The sequence below is a fragment of the Erythrolamprus reginae genome, chromosome 4, assembly GCF_031021105.1.
Source record: "Erythrolamprus reginae isolate rEryReg1 chromosome 4, rEryReg1.hap1, whole genome shotgun sequence".
Classification (NCBI taxonomy): domain Eukaryota; kingdom Metazoa; phylum Chordata; class Lepidosauria; order Squamata; family Dipsadidae; genus Erythrolamprus; species Erythrolamprus reginae.
Window position 1 is genome coordinate 103,970,807 of NC_091953.1, and position 17,348 is coordinate 103,988,154.

At 39.8% G+C, this 17,348-nt stretch overlaps 1 protein-coding gene across 1 annotated transcript in view; it reads left to right on the forward strand.

The window, feature by feature from the left end:
- Positions 1–402: 402 nt before the first annotated feature.
- GRTP1 (growth hormone regulated TBC protein 1) overlaps positions 403–17,348 on the forward strand; it is a 33,538-nt gene continuing 16,592 nt past the window's right edge. Inside the window, exons 1-3 of the mRNA XM_070751135.1 lie at positions 403–858; positions 5,354–5,505; positions 12,190–12,348. Coding sequence (XP_070607236.1) covers positions 800–858; positions 5,354–5,505; positions 12,190–12,348 — 370 coding nt within the window. The 5' untranslated portion in view covers positions 403–799. The remainder of the gene's footprint in view (positions 859–5,353; positions 5,506–12,189; positions 12,349–17,348) is intronic.

Below are 17,348 nucleotides of genomic sequence, written 5' to 3' on the forward strand. Positions count from 1 at the left end.
TCTCGGCATCAACCTCAAACCATTGAGTTAATCTCGTGTCAATCAAAGCCGAGGGGACCACGAATGTCACGGCTTGAAGCGCACGTTCTTCGTTACCGCACTTAACCCGAAAACGGGTTCGTGCGGAGGGGGTGTTTCTACCCCCAGAGGAATGGACAGAGCGTTCCTCCTCACCGCTGGTAGAATAGCCCCCCCCCCCACTTCACTTTTGGAGTGTTCGGCTCCACCACGCGAGGGTGCGCGCGCAGGTTGCTGAGGCAGGTGGGAGGGAAGCCCCCCACCTTCCCAATCCCCGTCCTGGGGGGAAGGGGCTCCTTTCCCTCAGCGGCTCCTTTTTCTTACCTCAAGAAGCGGCTAGGCCGGCTTCGTCCTTAAGGCGGCGCCATTATACGGCGCTTCCGTACGGCGGAGGTAGGGTTTAAAAAGCAGGTAGGGGGGGACAGGAAGGGATACGGGAAAGGCGCTGCTGCTGCTGCCGCTGCGCGCCTTTGGCTTTTTCTGAAGGGACCGAGCTTGCTCCTGAACTTGGAAGCCGGGTGGTCTTCTGAACCGGCTCCTTCTTACCTCCTGAGGGGGGGGGGAATACTTCGCTTGCTAAAGCCACCGGGAGCCGGGAAAGGAGCCCCAGCGGCGCCCGAGTCAGGAAGCCGAAGCCACCCTCGCCGACGCCGCGCTGGGCTTTGGGCTCCGCCGCCGACAGCTAGAGAGGCGCCCGCAGTGGAGTTGAGTGGGTGGGTGGCTGGTGGGTGGAAACCCTCCGACCATTCAGTGCTGGAGGAATCCCGAGCGAGCCCTTCCCATGGAGGGCGAGGAAGCGCGACGAGCCAAGCAAAGGAGCCGGGAAAGCAGCGTCCATTGGTAACGCCGGGCGCGCCTCTCTCTCTCTCCCTCCTCCGCGGTTTTCGAGGAAGGAGGCGCGCGGGTCAACTTGGCGCGGTGTGTGTGTGGCCCCGTCAGGTGTAACAGGAAACGAAGGAAGAAGGGCATTGGTAGAATCGCGGGCAAAAAAAAAATGGGGGGGGGGGGGGCGCGAGGGGGTGGTGAATTCTCGAGCCCCTCTGAGGGCTGAACTTCTCTGAAGTATTTTCAACGGTGGAGCAGCCGACCTGTCATTCAAGGACCTTTTTGTGCGCCTGGCTTTTAAAAAAAAATGGCAACAAGTTTATCTGGGAGAGCCAGGTGTAATTTGGCTTGGAGATCCGGTGTACCGAGGGTGTTTTGTTTGCCTGGGCCGAAACCTGTTTTTTAAGGATTTTATGGCTGGTGGCTGTTATTTCCGCAATGGGCTCAGCCGCAAATAATCAACAGTATTTTAATCCAAATTCCCAAATTAAATCCAACAAATTTAATTGGTTGGATTTAATTTGTTGTTGGCTGAATGCATATTTCCTAAGAATAGGGATAGATAGATAGATAGATAGATAGATAGATAGATAGATAGATAGATAGATAGATAGATAGATAGATAATTCATTCATTCACATTTATTTATTTATTTATTTATCTATCTATTTATTTATTTATTTATTTGATTGATTGATTGATTGATTGATTGATTGATATGCCGCCTCTCTCCAAGGACTTAAATAAAGTCCCCTCTCCGAGGACTTTATATAAATCTTTGGAGAGGGGCGGCATATAAATCAATCAATCAAACAAACAAACAAATAGCTGAGTCTGATTGGACACACAAGGAATTTGCCTTTGTTGCATATGCTCTCCTTCATGAGGTGCAACACTTAATGATTGTCATCGGGTTCAAATAAGCAATCGGGAAACAATATTGATCTAAATTGTAAGGCTAACACTTTTTAAAACTCTTGGATAATCTAATTTTCTACTTTATTTGAGAAGAAATAACAACAAATTTATTTTACTGTCCACAGGGGAGTTAAATTTATAAAACAGTGAAATAAGTGAGGGGTCCTTATTTTGGAAATACTGTACTTTTTATGTAGGATTCGGGGAAATTTTCTTCCTTTTGTTGGCAGTTAGCATGAAGGGCTTTTAAAAAGCAGGAGGAGAAGATATTTAGGTAGATGTTCTTCTCAAATCTGCTGTTCACAGTTGTCCTGAATGAATGTTGAACAATTTCATTTTGTTATTTTAAGGTTTAATTGAAGAAAAGCTCTAGGCACAGACAAGAATATATTAAACAGTATGCAGAAGATGATAGTTACTGGAGAATATGAAGAGGCTAAATTGCTTAGGTTTTCTGCAGGCGGAAAGACTTGTTTTCGGAATGAAACTGACAGAGTGATGGATGAGACATCAGGAATGATTAATATTTTCTTCAGAACAAAATAGCATCCACTGTCCAACACTTATTAATTCCTCTGTTGCACATCAAAAGAAGTTCATTTTTTTTGTTCTCCCATTTTGGGGGCAGCCCTTCAGATTGCTAATAGATATTGGCATGTTTTTGTCATTCCTTGCAAGCAAACTTGAAAGACAAAACATGGTTAGTTGAAGTTTTCACCTTAATGTTTTACTAGTTTACGATTCTGTCATGCATGCATAAATTGAAAATCATTATTTGTAGAATGATGACGTAGAAGGAATATACAATACAAAGCAAATACATTTGAGAATACATTGTTCTAATTGGAACTTAGATTAGATTTAGATTAGATTAGATTAGATTTAGATTTATTGGATTTATATGCCGCCCCTCTCAGCAAACTCGGGGCGGCTCACAACAATAATAAAAAACAGTACATAATAACAAATCCAATGCCCACCAATCTAATTACAATTTAAAATTAGTAATTTCATAAAACAATCCCAATATATATATATATATAAAAAACAGGCACACAGTCAATCAATCAAATGGCAAAACAACATGGGCAAGGGGGAGATGTTTTAGTTCCCCCATGCCTGACGGCAAAGGTGGGTCTTAAGGAGTTTACGAAAGGCAGGGAGGGTGGGGGCAATCCTAATCTCAGGGGGGAGCTGATTCCAGAGGGTCGGGGCCCCCACAGAGAAGGCTCTTCCCCTGGGTCCCGCCAGATGACATTGTTTAGTTGACGGGACCCGAAGAAGGCCGACTCTGTGGGACCTAACCGGTCGCTGGGATTCGTGTGGCAGGAGGCGGTCCCGAAGATATTCTGGTATATAACTTCCTAAACTTCCTTTGTATTCTTCTTTGAGAAATCTTCTGCATATTTTTTCCCCTTCTCATTCAATCCTGTCCAATTCTCAGAATTCACCTGGACAAGTCTCTGCATCTCATGGCAAAGTTTTTCAGGTTTGGCATCACCTGCTTCCTAGAGCTGACTGAGAATGACTGGCCCAAGTTGGCTTTGTGTCTAGCACAGAGAGAGAGACAGAGAGAGAGAGAGACAGACAGACAGACAGACAGACAGACAGAGATTAATTAAATACTGAAGTCAGGAGATGCTAAAGGCAAATTTACCTGTTCTAGATGTTATGAGATATTTTTACATTAAAATTTGGTATGTTACAATGTTCCATTTTTGGTTAGAAAGGTATGAGTTCAAGTAATTAAAAATAAAAGAACAGAAAATACTTTTGATTGATGTGCTATTTGCGTGGCTAGAGAAACAGTAGTGTAAACAAATTGTTTATCTTATGTGGCAGTGGAATTCTAATAACTAGTTTTGGGGGCTTATCTCAGGAATTAGACTTTTTTTATTTTAAAGGAATCATTGTTGTACTTCTATCACTTAGTAGTAATCCTCGTTGAAAAGTTTACATAACTATCCTTTATACCAAATCCTAGTGCAATATGGAAAATTAGGGTCAAATGTTTAAGAATTTCTCCTAGACACAAATTAAAGGTACACTTGATGCATGAAAAGTTTTTTAAAAATAATATTGATATAGGTCAGTAAATCTGCCTTTATTCTGGTAGATTTTGACCATAATGGTCAAAATCTTGAATTTGATCACAATGGAACTCAGAGTTTCTGTTGTAAGTTATGAGGGTTCTAAGTCGAGAAATCTACATGATTGATCTGATTTTACAAATATTTTTGTGCCAGTTGTTAACTGAACACTCTGATGGCTAGATCAATACATTTATTTTGGTGTTTTTGCCAGAAATTTGCCGAAAAGGCCCAAAAAACTATACATAGCCACAGATCGTTGCAACTGGCTTTAAAGGTGACATGGTTACCAAGTAACCAAAATGGACCATGAGCTCTTTTTCTGCCGTCAGTCTTCTATGTTTCTATGTTTCTATACTCATGTTCTTTGAAAGAAGCAATACATTGAATTGTATCTCCTGGAAATCTTACAAGCACATTAATGCATAGCATTCATGAATGACAAGTTGTCTGTACGATTCCCAGATGCATAGAACCACAACATTCAAAAATCCTTAAAAATTGAATTGTTCAAAATGTTATAAAATATTCATTTTCTCATGTGATACCTTGCAAAGTTTGACATTCTCATTTAAATTTCTCGTGGGAGAAATGTAGACATTTCAGATATTTTTAGCATGGTTTTTTAAAAATAGTTTTAAAGATACAGTATTTTTATTAGACTAGTCTTAGTAATAAAATCTAGCAGATCTGAATGTGATTTCTTTCTTTGTCTTCTATCGTCTTGTGAATTAAGCAGGGAGGTTATCTGAGGCCTTTTCATAAACCACTTTGCTGTTCTGAGCTCAGGTCTCATCTATCTTATTGTTGTCTTGGTAGCAGATCTTCAAGGCCATTTTGTATACTCACTATAGTTGGTCAGATAACCAGGGACTAACAGGATTGTAGAATTGACTGGAAAGTTTTTAAAAACAATAATAAAAAGGCAACAGCAACTCATTTCCATATTGTTTCCCAGAAATGTGACCAGTTGTGACTGTGTAGTCAACAGAAATTATGAGCAACTTTATAGTTATAGGTATCAATGGCCAGCAAAACCTATCTCATACATTATAAAAGCAATAGAATACAATAAACATTAGCTTTCTGATATTATCCAGGCTGATAAAGTAGTTAATGTAAACTAAAATGAGCTCTGTTTGCTTCATTGTTTCTGAAACCAGTTTGCTTAAAGTAACTGTAGCTTTTTTCAATAGCCTCTAGTTCAAATGACACAGAAATGGAAGTTTTAAGCATCTTTTTTTCCTTTTTTCGAATAGATCCAGAAACAGGGTGCATTAGAAGTGTATCAGTGGTCTCTGGCTGTTTTCGTAGTTTGTATGAAATGGTTCTGTTGTCCTAAGAGACATCTGCTGTTAGCTAGATATCTTGGAATTGAGAAATCTGTTTGGCACTACATTTGTACTTTATTTTCTCCTTCTGTTTTAAGTTTGGGTTAATGAATAACTCTCACTTAACTGCATGTTTTTAATGTCTCTGTAATAATCTTTCTTTTGAAATAGTGTGGATCCATATGGTTTTGAAAGACCAACCGACTTTGACTACGCAACCTATGAGGAATTCTTTTCTAGATACTTAGTGGTACTCACTCAAAGAGCAATTAAGTGGTCCAAACTTTTAAAGGGAAACACAAGGGTGCAGAAAAACATAAAAGGTAAGACTTTACCATGTTTGGATATGAAATAAGGACAAATAGTTTTCATTTAAATGTGCAAACTTTTATCTCTTTCAAAAGGTATTTTATAGTTTAGTTTAGTTTATTTAGATTTGTATGCCGCCCCTCTCCGAAGACTCGGGGCGGCTAACAACAATAAAAAACAATGTAACAAATCTAATATTAAAAAGTAATCTAAAAAACCCCAATTTAAGAGACCAATCATACCAACAAACATACCATGTATAAATTCTATAAGCCTAGGGGGAAGGGAGAAAAAATTTTCAATTCCCCCATGCCTGACAACAGAGGTGGGTTTTAAGGAGCTTGCGAAAGGCAAGGAGGGTGGGGGCAACTCTGATATCTGGGGGGAGCTGGTTCCAGAGGGTCGGGGCCGCCACAGAGAAGGCTCTTCTCCTGGGTCCTGCCAAATGACATTGTTTAGTCGATGGGACCCAGAGAAGGCCAACTCTGTGGAACCTAACCGGTCGCTGGGATTCGTGCGGCAGTAGGCGGTCCCGGAGATAACATTGTAGAACCATTGTTTGGGAGAACCTGTGTTTCTTAGTTCAGAGTTCTTGCTTGTCATTATTTCCTCCGAAAATTATATAGAAATTTGGCAAATAATAACCAAACAAACAAAATTAAGTTAACAAAAGCACAATAATGTTTAGGACTAGGTTCTGTGGTTCATCACTACAAATTGGTCTGTGTAGATTCTGTCCCTGCAAGAGGTTAATTTAATCTGTTTATTGGAATAAACATTTGTTAACAGTAATTATTTGTTGCAAAACTGGAACAATGAGTTGTCATCTGTGGACAAAAAACAATTTTTCTCACAGTCTTCTAATACTTTTTAAAAGACAGATTTATAAATGCAAGTTATTAAACAGGCAAATATAAATATTGAACAAATGTGTATAATTTATTTTTAAAGAGTGACCCAGAGTCATTTGTTATGAGATAGATGGCAAATAAATTCAATAAATCATAAATACATAAAGAGTATAATAATAGTTTTGGTAGCAAATCATACTTTGAACTTCTTTGTATATTTGTTTCCATCAGTTCTGCTTCTGCAATCACAAGAGACTCTCTGAACTTTTGTTTTTGCCACAGTGATCTCAAAATCACATTCCAAGCTTCCCTAACACTTGTTGGTAGATTTTCAAGGACTATTGAAAAATGCAGCAGAAAAGAAAAGTGTAAAAACACAATTTTACAATCTGAATGATTCCTCAAAAAATGAAGTCTAAACCAATAAGCTAAAACATTTAAGAGAGATGTACAGGACAAGGTTTGATCATTCTGAGAATGAGGTTAATTTGACATAGCTATTTAAACAGTAGGTTATATGTACACCTGTACTTTATAAAAGTCTCCTACTGATATACCTGAAGCAAGAAGAAAAATAAATAAATATACAGGAAAATATTTCTCTGCTTAAAATGTTTTCACAGACAAGATTTTAAATCCAGCATGACATTATTTACTTAACTGCCTTTATGGATACTATTTGAATGCTAATGCGCAATTATAAAATTAACTGTATTTTATAAAAGCAGTACGGCCAATAGATGAGCTGATTAGATTGTCAATTAGATTAGCAAATGAGATATTGATAAGAGTTCCAAAGGGAAGTGATAGAAACATAGAAGTCTGACGGCATAAAAAGACCTCATGGTCCATCTAATCTGCCCTTATACTATTTTCTGTATTTTATCTTAGGATGGATATATGTTTATCCCAGGCATGTTTAAATTCAGTTACTGTGGTTTTATCTACCATATCTGCTGGAAGTTTGTTCCAAGGATCTACTACTCTTTCAGTAAAATAATATTTTCTCATGTTGCTTTTGATCTTTCCCCCAACTAACTTCAGATTGTGTCCCCTTGTTCTTGTGTTCACTTTCCTATTAAAAACACTTCCCTCCTGGACCTTATTTAACCCTTTAATATATTTAAATGTTTCGATCATGTCCCCCCTTTTCCTTCTGTCCTCCAGACTATACAGATTGAGTTCATGAAGTCTTTCCTGATACGTTTTATGCTTAAGACCTTCCACCATTCTTGTAGCCCGTCTTTAGACCCGTTCAATTTTGTCAATATTTTTTTGTAGGTGAGGTCTCCAGAACTGAACACAGTATTCCAAATGTGGTCTCACCAGCATTCTATATAGTGGGATCATAATCTCCCTCTTCCTGCTTGTTATACCTCTAGCTATGCAGCCAAGCATCCTACTTGCTTTCCCTACCGCCTGACTGCACTGTTCACCCATTTTGAGACTGTCAGAAATCACTACCCCTGATATTTGGCCTTTGTTCAAGTGGGGTCCTTCAACATATGCTAGACCAGTGATGGCGAACCTATGGCAAGCGGAGCAATATCTGCTGGCACGTGAGCTGTTACCCTAGCTCAGTTTCAATGTGCATGTCTGTACCGGCCAGCTGATTTTTATCATGCCCGGAGGCTCTGAGAGGTCATTTTAGGCTTTCAGAGATGGGGAAAGGCATTTTTGCTTTTGTCACCTGATGGAAAAAGGTTCCCCATTACTGCGCTAGACCAAACCTACTATCTTATTATACAGAGAAATCCTGAATTGTACAATACAATACAAATCCTGATTTGTAGCTCATATGGGGCGCACATATTACAATCCTTTCTGCAACTGTGGCTGCTGCCTATTAAACCAGGAAAAGACACATTTAAGTATATGCTGATAGTTATCACGTGTGCATCCCTGCGTGCACTATATAATCTTTTTTCTGAATCACATTGCTGCACACTACTAACGTTACTATGGTGAAAGGATTTGTTGGACTAAGCTGCACGTGTGTAATTAATATTTAAATAAGATTTGATTCAGCACATCTTACCCTTGCCCATACCCAGATTTCAAAATTCCAGAAAGACATTCTGGTAACGACTCCTTGTGCTTAATAGAATAACCCTTCAATACTAGAAACATAAATCTAAGTATGGTCCCCATTTCTCAATGGATTGAAGACAGAATCTTTTCTGGGAAATTAAGAAGGAGCTATTTACAAATACATTATGAATGGAAGATCACAAATAAGGATGCCTTTATTGAAACACCTATGAGAAGGAGTCCCAACATACTCTTTATCAGGGTTGTCAAACTCAATGTCATTGAGGGCCACATCAAAGCTGTGTTTGACCTCAGGCTCAGCGTGGCTAGACTGGGTGTGGCCAGTTTGACATCACTTCTGTTGGAGGGTGCCTAATGGCCCAAACATTCTGCCAGAGAAAATAGGCTCCCAAGCTCAGTTTTCAACTGGGACAGTCTTCTGCAACCCATTTTTGCTGTCAGAGGGCTGCGGGAGGCTGTCCTGGCCAAAAATGGAGCCTGGTAGGGTTGCATGTGGTCCTGCTAAGCTCCATTTTTGCTGGCAGAAGCACAGCAGGCCTGTCCGCTGTTTCCAAGGTGGCCCCATGGGCCAGATCTAAGCATCGTTGAGTTTAACACCCCTGTTCTATTTAATTTTTTGACATTGCTCTCTTGTTTTCCTTTTCTTTTTTCCTTTTTTCTATTTTTTTTATTTTGCTTAAGCCTTTCTCTCTCCCTCCTTCCCTCCTACCTTCCCTCTTTCTTTCTCTCTCTCAACAAGCTTGACTAACATTTAAACATTTAAACTGAAAATCTCTATACTTATGAAAATACAGAGTTATTTCTTTCTTAACAACCTTTCAATTTACAGTCAAACAAAACAATATATTTTTTAGTGCTTCCAGATATTCATTGTGCTGTAAAAGTCTCCTTTGGTAGTTTTATTTTATACTTCAGGCAGAGAAAAAAATGGCTTCATAGTCTCAAGAACTCAAAGTGGCTTTCTCTCATTTGAAATCTGGGCTCTCTTTCAAAAATACAGCAGCATTTGAGAATAATGGGTGGGTGTGTATGTAGCCCCAATATCCCCTCCCCTGTTCTTTACAGAATGATGCCTTATTTGAGAATCAGTAGCTATGCCAGGACAGAGTCAGTAACAAAGAAAAAGAGAAGACCAATACATTCAGATATACTATTTTCTTGTCGGTATAAATATCTCAGAGAAAAATCCAATTTATTGGGTAGCAGGAGTATATACTGCTATCTAAATTTGTGCATTTTAAAATGGGTGCTATTTTTGGACGTTCACCTAAGCCATTTGTTTTTTCTTCCATTTTTCCCCATTTAGTTTTATATAATCTAGTCATGGTAGTTTACTACAGTGTTTTTCAACCAGTGTGCCGTGGCACACTAGTGTGCCGCGAGACATGGTCAGGTGTGCCGCGAAGCTCAGAGAGAAAGAAAGCAAGAGAGAGAGAAAGAAAGAGAGAAAGAAAGAAAGAGAGAGAGAAAGAAAGAGAGAAAGAAAGAGAACAAGAGAGTGAGAAAGAAAGAAAGAGAGAGAAAGAGAGAGCGAGAGAGAAAGAGAACAAGAGAGAGAGAAAGAAAGCAAAAGAGAGAGAGAAAACAAGTGAAAGAAAGAGAGAGAGAGAGAGAGAGAAAAAGCAAGAGAGAGAGAGAAAGAGGGAGGGAAGGAGAGAGAGAGAAAGACATAGAGGGAGGTAGGGAGGGAGAGAGAAAAAGAGCAAAAAAGAGAGAAAGGAAGGAAGAGAAAGAAAGAGGGATGGAGAGAGAGAGAAAGAAAGAGGAAGGAAGGAAGGGAGAGAAAGAGGGAAGGAGAAAGAAATAGAGTGAAGGGGAGGAAGAGAGAGAGAGAGAATTTTTTTTGTCCTAACTTTTTTTAGCCACTCCCCCCCCCCCCCCCGCTCAATGTGCCCCAGGGTTTCGTAAATGTAAAAAATGTGCCGCGGCTCAAAAAAGGTTGAAAATCACTGGTTTACTAAACCATTATTTTAAAAATGCAATTTAGTATTACCGGTGTATTGAATGAATAGAGGCATTAGTCATATTCTTTCTGTATAAGTGGGGATTGTAGCATATTTACCTGTTTAAGTTCTTCCTTTGTATATATTCATATAATTACATAGTCATGGTGATTGTAAATTGTAATGGGCCTCAAAATATTATTAAAAGACACTGATTTCTGAATAATCAATACAGTGGTACCTCGAGATACGAGTTTAATTCGTTCCGGACCTGGGCTCTTAAGTCGAGCAGCTCTTATCTCGAACGACTTTTCCCCATAGGAATTAATGTAAATAATTTTAATTGGTTCCAGCCCCCAAAAAACTCACAAAGTTAGTCTAAATTATGCAGAAAGACATGTTTTTAATGAAGAAATGTACATGTACATATAAGTGAATAATGAAGTTTCTTTCACTTAACTTGTAAACTTTCTTAAACTTTTAAATTTACATATGTTCAACTTCTCTGCCACCCAATCCTGTAGGACAGAGGTCCCCAACCCTTTTTGCACCAGGGGCCGGCTTTAAACGATCAAGAGAGGAATGGGTGAATGAATGGACGGAGGGTGGGAAGGAAGGAAGGAAAGAGGGAAGGGACAGGAACAGAGGAAGGAAGCAAGGAAACTTATGAAAGGGGAGAGTAAGAGAGGAATGAGTGAAGGGAGGGAGGGAGGGAAGAAGGTGGGAAGGAGAAAGAAAAGAAGAAATAGAGGAAGGGAAGGTAAAAGAGAGAAAGAAAAAGAGCAAGAAAGAAAGCAAGAAAGAAAGGGGGAAGGGACAGGAACAGAGGAAGGAAGCAAGGAAACTTATGAAAGGGGAGAGTAAGAGAGGAATGAGTGAAGGGAGGGAGGGAGGGAAGAAGGTGGGAAGGAGAAAGAAAAGAAGAAATAGAGGAAGGGAAGGTAAAAGAGAGAAAGAAAAAGAGCAAGAAAGAAAGCTGCAAGCACCCCCCCCGAGCCCCCCAGGCCGGCTGCAACCTTTTAAAACACGCGCGCCGCTTCGCAGCTGTCTCCTGAAGCCGAACGCGGAAGTTAGCGTTTGGCTTCAGGAGACAGCTCCTTGGCGCTTGTATCTCGAATTTGGGCTTGTAAGTAGAACAAAAATATCTCTCCCCTCCCAGCTCTTATCTCGAGTTGCTCTTAAGTAGAGCAGCTCTTATGTCGGGGTTCCACTGTATTAAATTACAAACCTTCCAGGGAACCTGTTGAAAAAGAGTTTTAATTTATAATGGAAATTAGGTTCTCTGTTTTTCTGAGAAGCAGAAAAATTGGAAAAAAAAGTCAGAATAATGGAACATCCTTTCTTGACAAATCCCTTAAATGATTAACTGGGACACTTTCCTTGGGACACTTAGCATACTAGTTAAAAGTTTCCTTCTTCATATAAACATGTTATGATACAGACTGGCAATGTGGCAGTAGTTTGAGCTGATTAACTTCTGTAGACAAGGCACTATGATAGCCTAGCCAAAATCCTTTCTATTTTCCAAGTTAGTCTCATGGGAAGCTTATCCTCTTCACCATCTGGTAGGTTTTAGGCAGCTTCTTACAGTTAATGCAAGAGGCCTGAAGTGACTCCAAAATTAATGTGGTTATTCGTATGTCTCATCATGCAGGACAATATGAAATTGTAATGTTGGAATGAAACATTAACAACATTGAATTCACCTTGACGTATGACAGTGCAGGATGGTCCTGTATTTCCACTGTTAATATTATTTAATATATTTAAATTATATATAGCTTTAACTGTTGGGTTTCATTAGGGCACCATTTTACATGCCCAAACATATGTTTTAATTAATTTATTGCAGTTAAACGCTATATCAGAAAAGGCATTCCAAATGAGCACCGTGCCAAAGTCTGGATGGTAGTGAGCGGTGCTAAATCTTACATGGACCACAACCCAGGCTACTACCAGAAATTATTGGAAGGAGACCAAAACAGCAAACTTGTGGAAACTGTTATGACAGGTTAGCTTCAAAATAAATGTCTATATATTATTTTGTGTATGTGTGTATTAGGATTTTGTTGCCCACATTTCCCTTGAATTATGGAAGTGCATAAAATAGATAATTATTGTTTTGCACAGAAGCATGTTTTTATATCTATTAAAACATCTTAAATCACTGAATTATTTTTCCTTGTCTCTCACTATCTGTAATAAAAATGGGCAGATATGTTGCTTTTAATTTAGTACTCATTCTAATAAAAAGCTCTTAGAAACATAGAAGATTGACGGCAGAAAAAGACATCAAGGTCCATCTAGTCTGCCCTTATACTATTTCTTGTATTTTATCTTAGGATGGATATATGTTTATCCCAGGCATGTTTGATTCAATTACTGTGGATTTACCAACCACATCTGCTGGAAGTTTGTTCCAAGCATCTACTACTCTTTCAGTAAAATAATATTTTCTCATGTTGCTTCTAATTCCCTCCCCCCAACTAACCTCAGATTGTGCCCCCTTGTTCTTGTGTTCACTTTCCTATTAAAAACACTTCCCTCCTGAACCTTATTTAACCCTTTAACATATTTAAATGTTTCGATCAAGTCCCCGCTTTCCCTTCTGTCCTCCAGACTATACAGATTGAGTTCATTAAGTCTTTCCTGATAAGTTTTATGCTTAAGATCTTCCACCATTTTTGTAGCCCATCTTTGGACCCGTTCAATTTTAGCAATATCTTTTTGTAGGTGAGGTCCCCAGAACTGAACACAGTATTCCAAATGTGGTCTCACTAGCGCTCTATACAGCGGGATCGCAATCTCCCTCTTCCTGATAGTTATAGTTCTAGCTATGCAGCCAAGCATTCTACTATCTTTCCCTTGCTTTCTCTTACGTTTTAGTTCCTGCAAGTTTATAATTCTGTGATAACTTTTCCATTTACTTGCTGCAACTTAATTTTTTGAAATTACAGTAGGTATGGGAAGATGAGAGATAGTCCTAGAGCAGTGGTTCCCAACCTTGTTTTGCCTATGCCTCACCTAAGCACCTCTAAAATCCTGATGCCCCCCACCCGTGACATATAATTCTTACTATTCAAAAAGTGAACTCCTACTTATGTGGAGGAAGCCTAAAAGGCCATTAACTTGGTTTAAACAAGGTTCCAATTGCCTGTATTAAAAATCAAATTGCCCCCTTGTGGGGCACAGGCCCCACTTTGGGAACCAGGGTCCTAGAGGTAACTAAATAATGACAGGACAGTTCTACGCTAGCTTTTACCACAGTTGTACTTGGATTTTAGTTCTAAAAATGTCCACCGTATAAAAGTCTAATACATCTAGACAACACTATGTTTTAAACAAGTGAAGCTGCTTTTCTACAACTGCCTTTATATCATTCTCCACCCTATGTACATGGCTATTTTGGGCTGCAGCCTCTGACCCAGTTCAGCTGGTGGAATTTTTAAGCTCTGAAGGTCATCAGGTTTTGGAACACTAAAACCGAATGCTGAAATATTTTATAATATTTTTGTTGCTGCTGTTTTAGCTTGAAAGTTAAATTACTATTTTAAAAAACAACAGCTACTATACTGGTAGTCTTTTTGGAATTATATAGGAAAGAAAAAAGCAATTAGAGTTATAAAGTAATATATTTGTCTGAATGTGATAAATGTTAATTGACAAAAGCAAATTGATGCAATGGCAGTAATGTAAAACTATTTTCTGTTTATAAAGCAAGTATCCTCAAGAAATAATTAAGAGCACACACACGCATGCCTACGACCATAATGCAATGCCCTCACCTCACAAATGCGCACAGCCCTCACTGAAGCTTCCAGACTTCCAGTAGGCCCATTGGGTGTGGGGGAAGCCGTTTTCACCCTCCTGAGGCTTCAGGAAAGCTTCATGAAACCTGGGGAGGACAAAAAACAGCCCATCCGTAGGGTTTTTTTAATGAACTTCCGGTAGGCCTGTTGTGTCCATTTTTTAGCATCCACAGGCTCCGGAAGCTTTCCCGAAACCTGGGGAGGGTAAAAATGGCCTCTCCCTACCCTCTGGAACCCGGAAAATGGGCTCGCTGGAGCTGGCATTGGGCAATTTGATTGATTGATTTTATTGGATTTTATTGGATTTGTATGCCGCCCCTCTCCGTAGACTTGGGGCAGCTAACAACAGTAGTAAACAGCATATGACAATCCAATATAAACAGTTAAAAACCCCTATTGTAAAACCAACATACATACAGACATACCCTGCATAAAATTGTAAAGGCCTAGGGGGAAAGGGTATCTCAATTCCCCCATGCCTGGCGGTAGAGATGGGTTTTAAGAAGCTTACGACAGGCAAGGAGGGTGGGAGCAATTCTAATCTCTGAGGGGAGTTAGTTCCAGAGGATCGGGGCCACCACAGAGAAGGCTCTTCCCCTGGGTCCCGCCAAGCGACATTGTTTAGTTGACGGGACCCAGAGAAGACCCACTCTGTGGGACCTAACTGGTCGCTGGGATTCATGCGGCAGAAGGCGGTCCCGGAGATAGTCTGGTCCGGTGCCATGAAGGGCTTTATAGGTCATAACCAACACTTTGAATTGTGACCGGAAACTGATCGGCAACCAATGCAGACTGCGGAGTGTTGGTGTAACATGGGCATATTTGGGAAAGCCCATGATTGCTCTCGCAGCTGCATTCTGCATGACCTGAAGTTTCCGAACACTTTTCAATGCCCTCCATGCCCTCATATATGGCTCCATGTGCCACGTGCCATCCTGGGTCTAGAATATAAAAAGTCACATGCAGCCTATGGAATAAATATCAGGTTCCTGGAAATGTACCAACAGGCTCAGAAGCAAGAAAAAATACTACAGGTAGCCCTTGAGTTACAACAGTTCATTTAGTGACCATTCAAAGTTAAAATGGCACTGAAGAAAGTAACTTGTGACAATTTTTCACACTTACGACCATTGCAGCTTCCCTTTGGTCATGTGATCAAGATTCAGACACTTGGCAAGCAACTGACTCATACTTATGATGGTTGCAGTAACCAGAAAATGTGTCGAGAAAAGCCATAAAATGGGACAATATGAATGTCTCACTTGACAACATAATTTTTGGCCTCAATTGTTGTAGTAGGTCAAGTAGTACCTGTAAGAAAAAAGCCTAAACAGATATTGCATGAGAGTTTGATATCCCAAGGAGAAGACATTTTGTCAATAAAAAGGGCAAGATACAATGAACTGGTGGAGAAAGTAAATGAAAGTAAATGAAGCCGCCCCGAGTCTACGGAGAGGGGCAGCATACAAATCAAATCTGTATAGTCTGGAGGACAGAAGGAAAAGGGGGGACATGATTGAAACATTTAAATATGTTAAAGGGTTAAATAAGGTTCAGGAGGGAAGTGTTTTTAATAGGAAAGTGAACACAAGAACAAGGGGGCACAATCTGAAGTTAGTTGGGGGAAAGATCAAAGGCAACATGAGAAAATATTATTTTACTGAAAGAGTAGTAGATCCTTGGAACAAACTTCCAGCAGACGTGGTTGGTAAATCCACAGTAACTGAATTTAAACATGCCTGGGATAAACATATATCTATTGTAAGATAAAATACAGGAAATAGTATAAGGGCAGACTAGATGGACCATGAGGTCTTTTTCTCCCGTCAGTCTTCTATGTTTCTAAATAAATGAATGAATGAATGAATGAAGAATTTTGTTAGAAAATTTGAAGGGCAGTAAACAAAGTTAGGTTTCTCCCCAAAATGATTATTCTGAAATATTACATAGTATCTACCTGAGTATAAAGGAAGTGGACGAAAAAAACCCAGATATTTCAAGTTGAAAGAGATGGGAAAGCTCATACAGAAGTCTTCTCCTGCCTCAATGTCCCCATAGGAATTAATGTAAATAATTTTAATTGGTTCCAGCCCTCAAAAAACTCACAAAGTTAGTCTAAATTATGCAGAAAGACATGTTTTTAATGAAGAAATGTACATGTACATATAAATGAATAATGAAGTTTCTTTCACTTAACTTGTAAACTTTCTTAAACTTTTAAATTTACATATGTTCAACTTCTCTGCCACCCAATCCTGTAGGACAGAGGTCCCCAACCCTTTTTGCACCAGGGACCGGCTTTAAGCGATCAAGAGAGGAATGGGTGAATGAATGGACGGAGGGTGGGAAGGAAGGAAGGAAAGAGGGAAGGGACAGGAACAGAGGAAGGAAGCAAGGAAACTTATGAAAGGGGAGAGTAAGAGAGGAATGAGTGAAGGGAGGGAGGGAAGAAGGTGGGAAGGAGAAAGAAAAGAAGAAATAGAGGAAGGGAAGGTAAAAGAGAGAAAGAAAAAGAGCAAGAAAGAAAGAAAGAAAGAAAGAAAGAAAGAAAGAAAGAAAGAAAGAAAGAAAGAAAGGGGGAAGGGACAGGAACAGAGGAAGGAAGCAAGGAAACTTATGAAAGGGGAGAGTAAGAGAGGAATGAGTGAAGGGAGGGAGTGAGGGAAGAAGGTGGGAAGGAGAAAGAAAAGAAGAAATAGAGGAAGGGAAGGTAAAAGAGAGAAAAAAAAAGAGCAAGAAAGAAAGCTGCAAGCACCCCCCCGAGCCCCCCAGGCCGGCTGCAACCTTTTAAAACACGCGCGACGCTTCGCAGCTGTCTCCTGAAGCCGAACGCGGAAGTTAGCATTTGGCTTCAGGAGACAGCTCCTTGGCGCTTGTATCTCGAATTTGGGCTTGTAAGTAGAACAAAAATATCTCTCCCCTCCCAGCTCTTATCTCGAGTTGCTCTTAAGTAGAGCAGCTCTTATGTCGGGGTTCCACTGTATATTGAGTAATATGTAAAGTTGCTTAAGGTTATAAAAAGCAGGCAATCCTTGTCTTACAACAGTTCATTTAGTGACCATTCAAAATTAAATTCAAATTCAAAATTCAAATTCAAAATTCACATCTTGGACATAAATACAGTGATACCTTGTCTTACAAACCTAATCGGTTCCGGGACGAGGTTCTTAAGGTGAAAAGTTTGTAAGACGAAACAATGTTT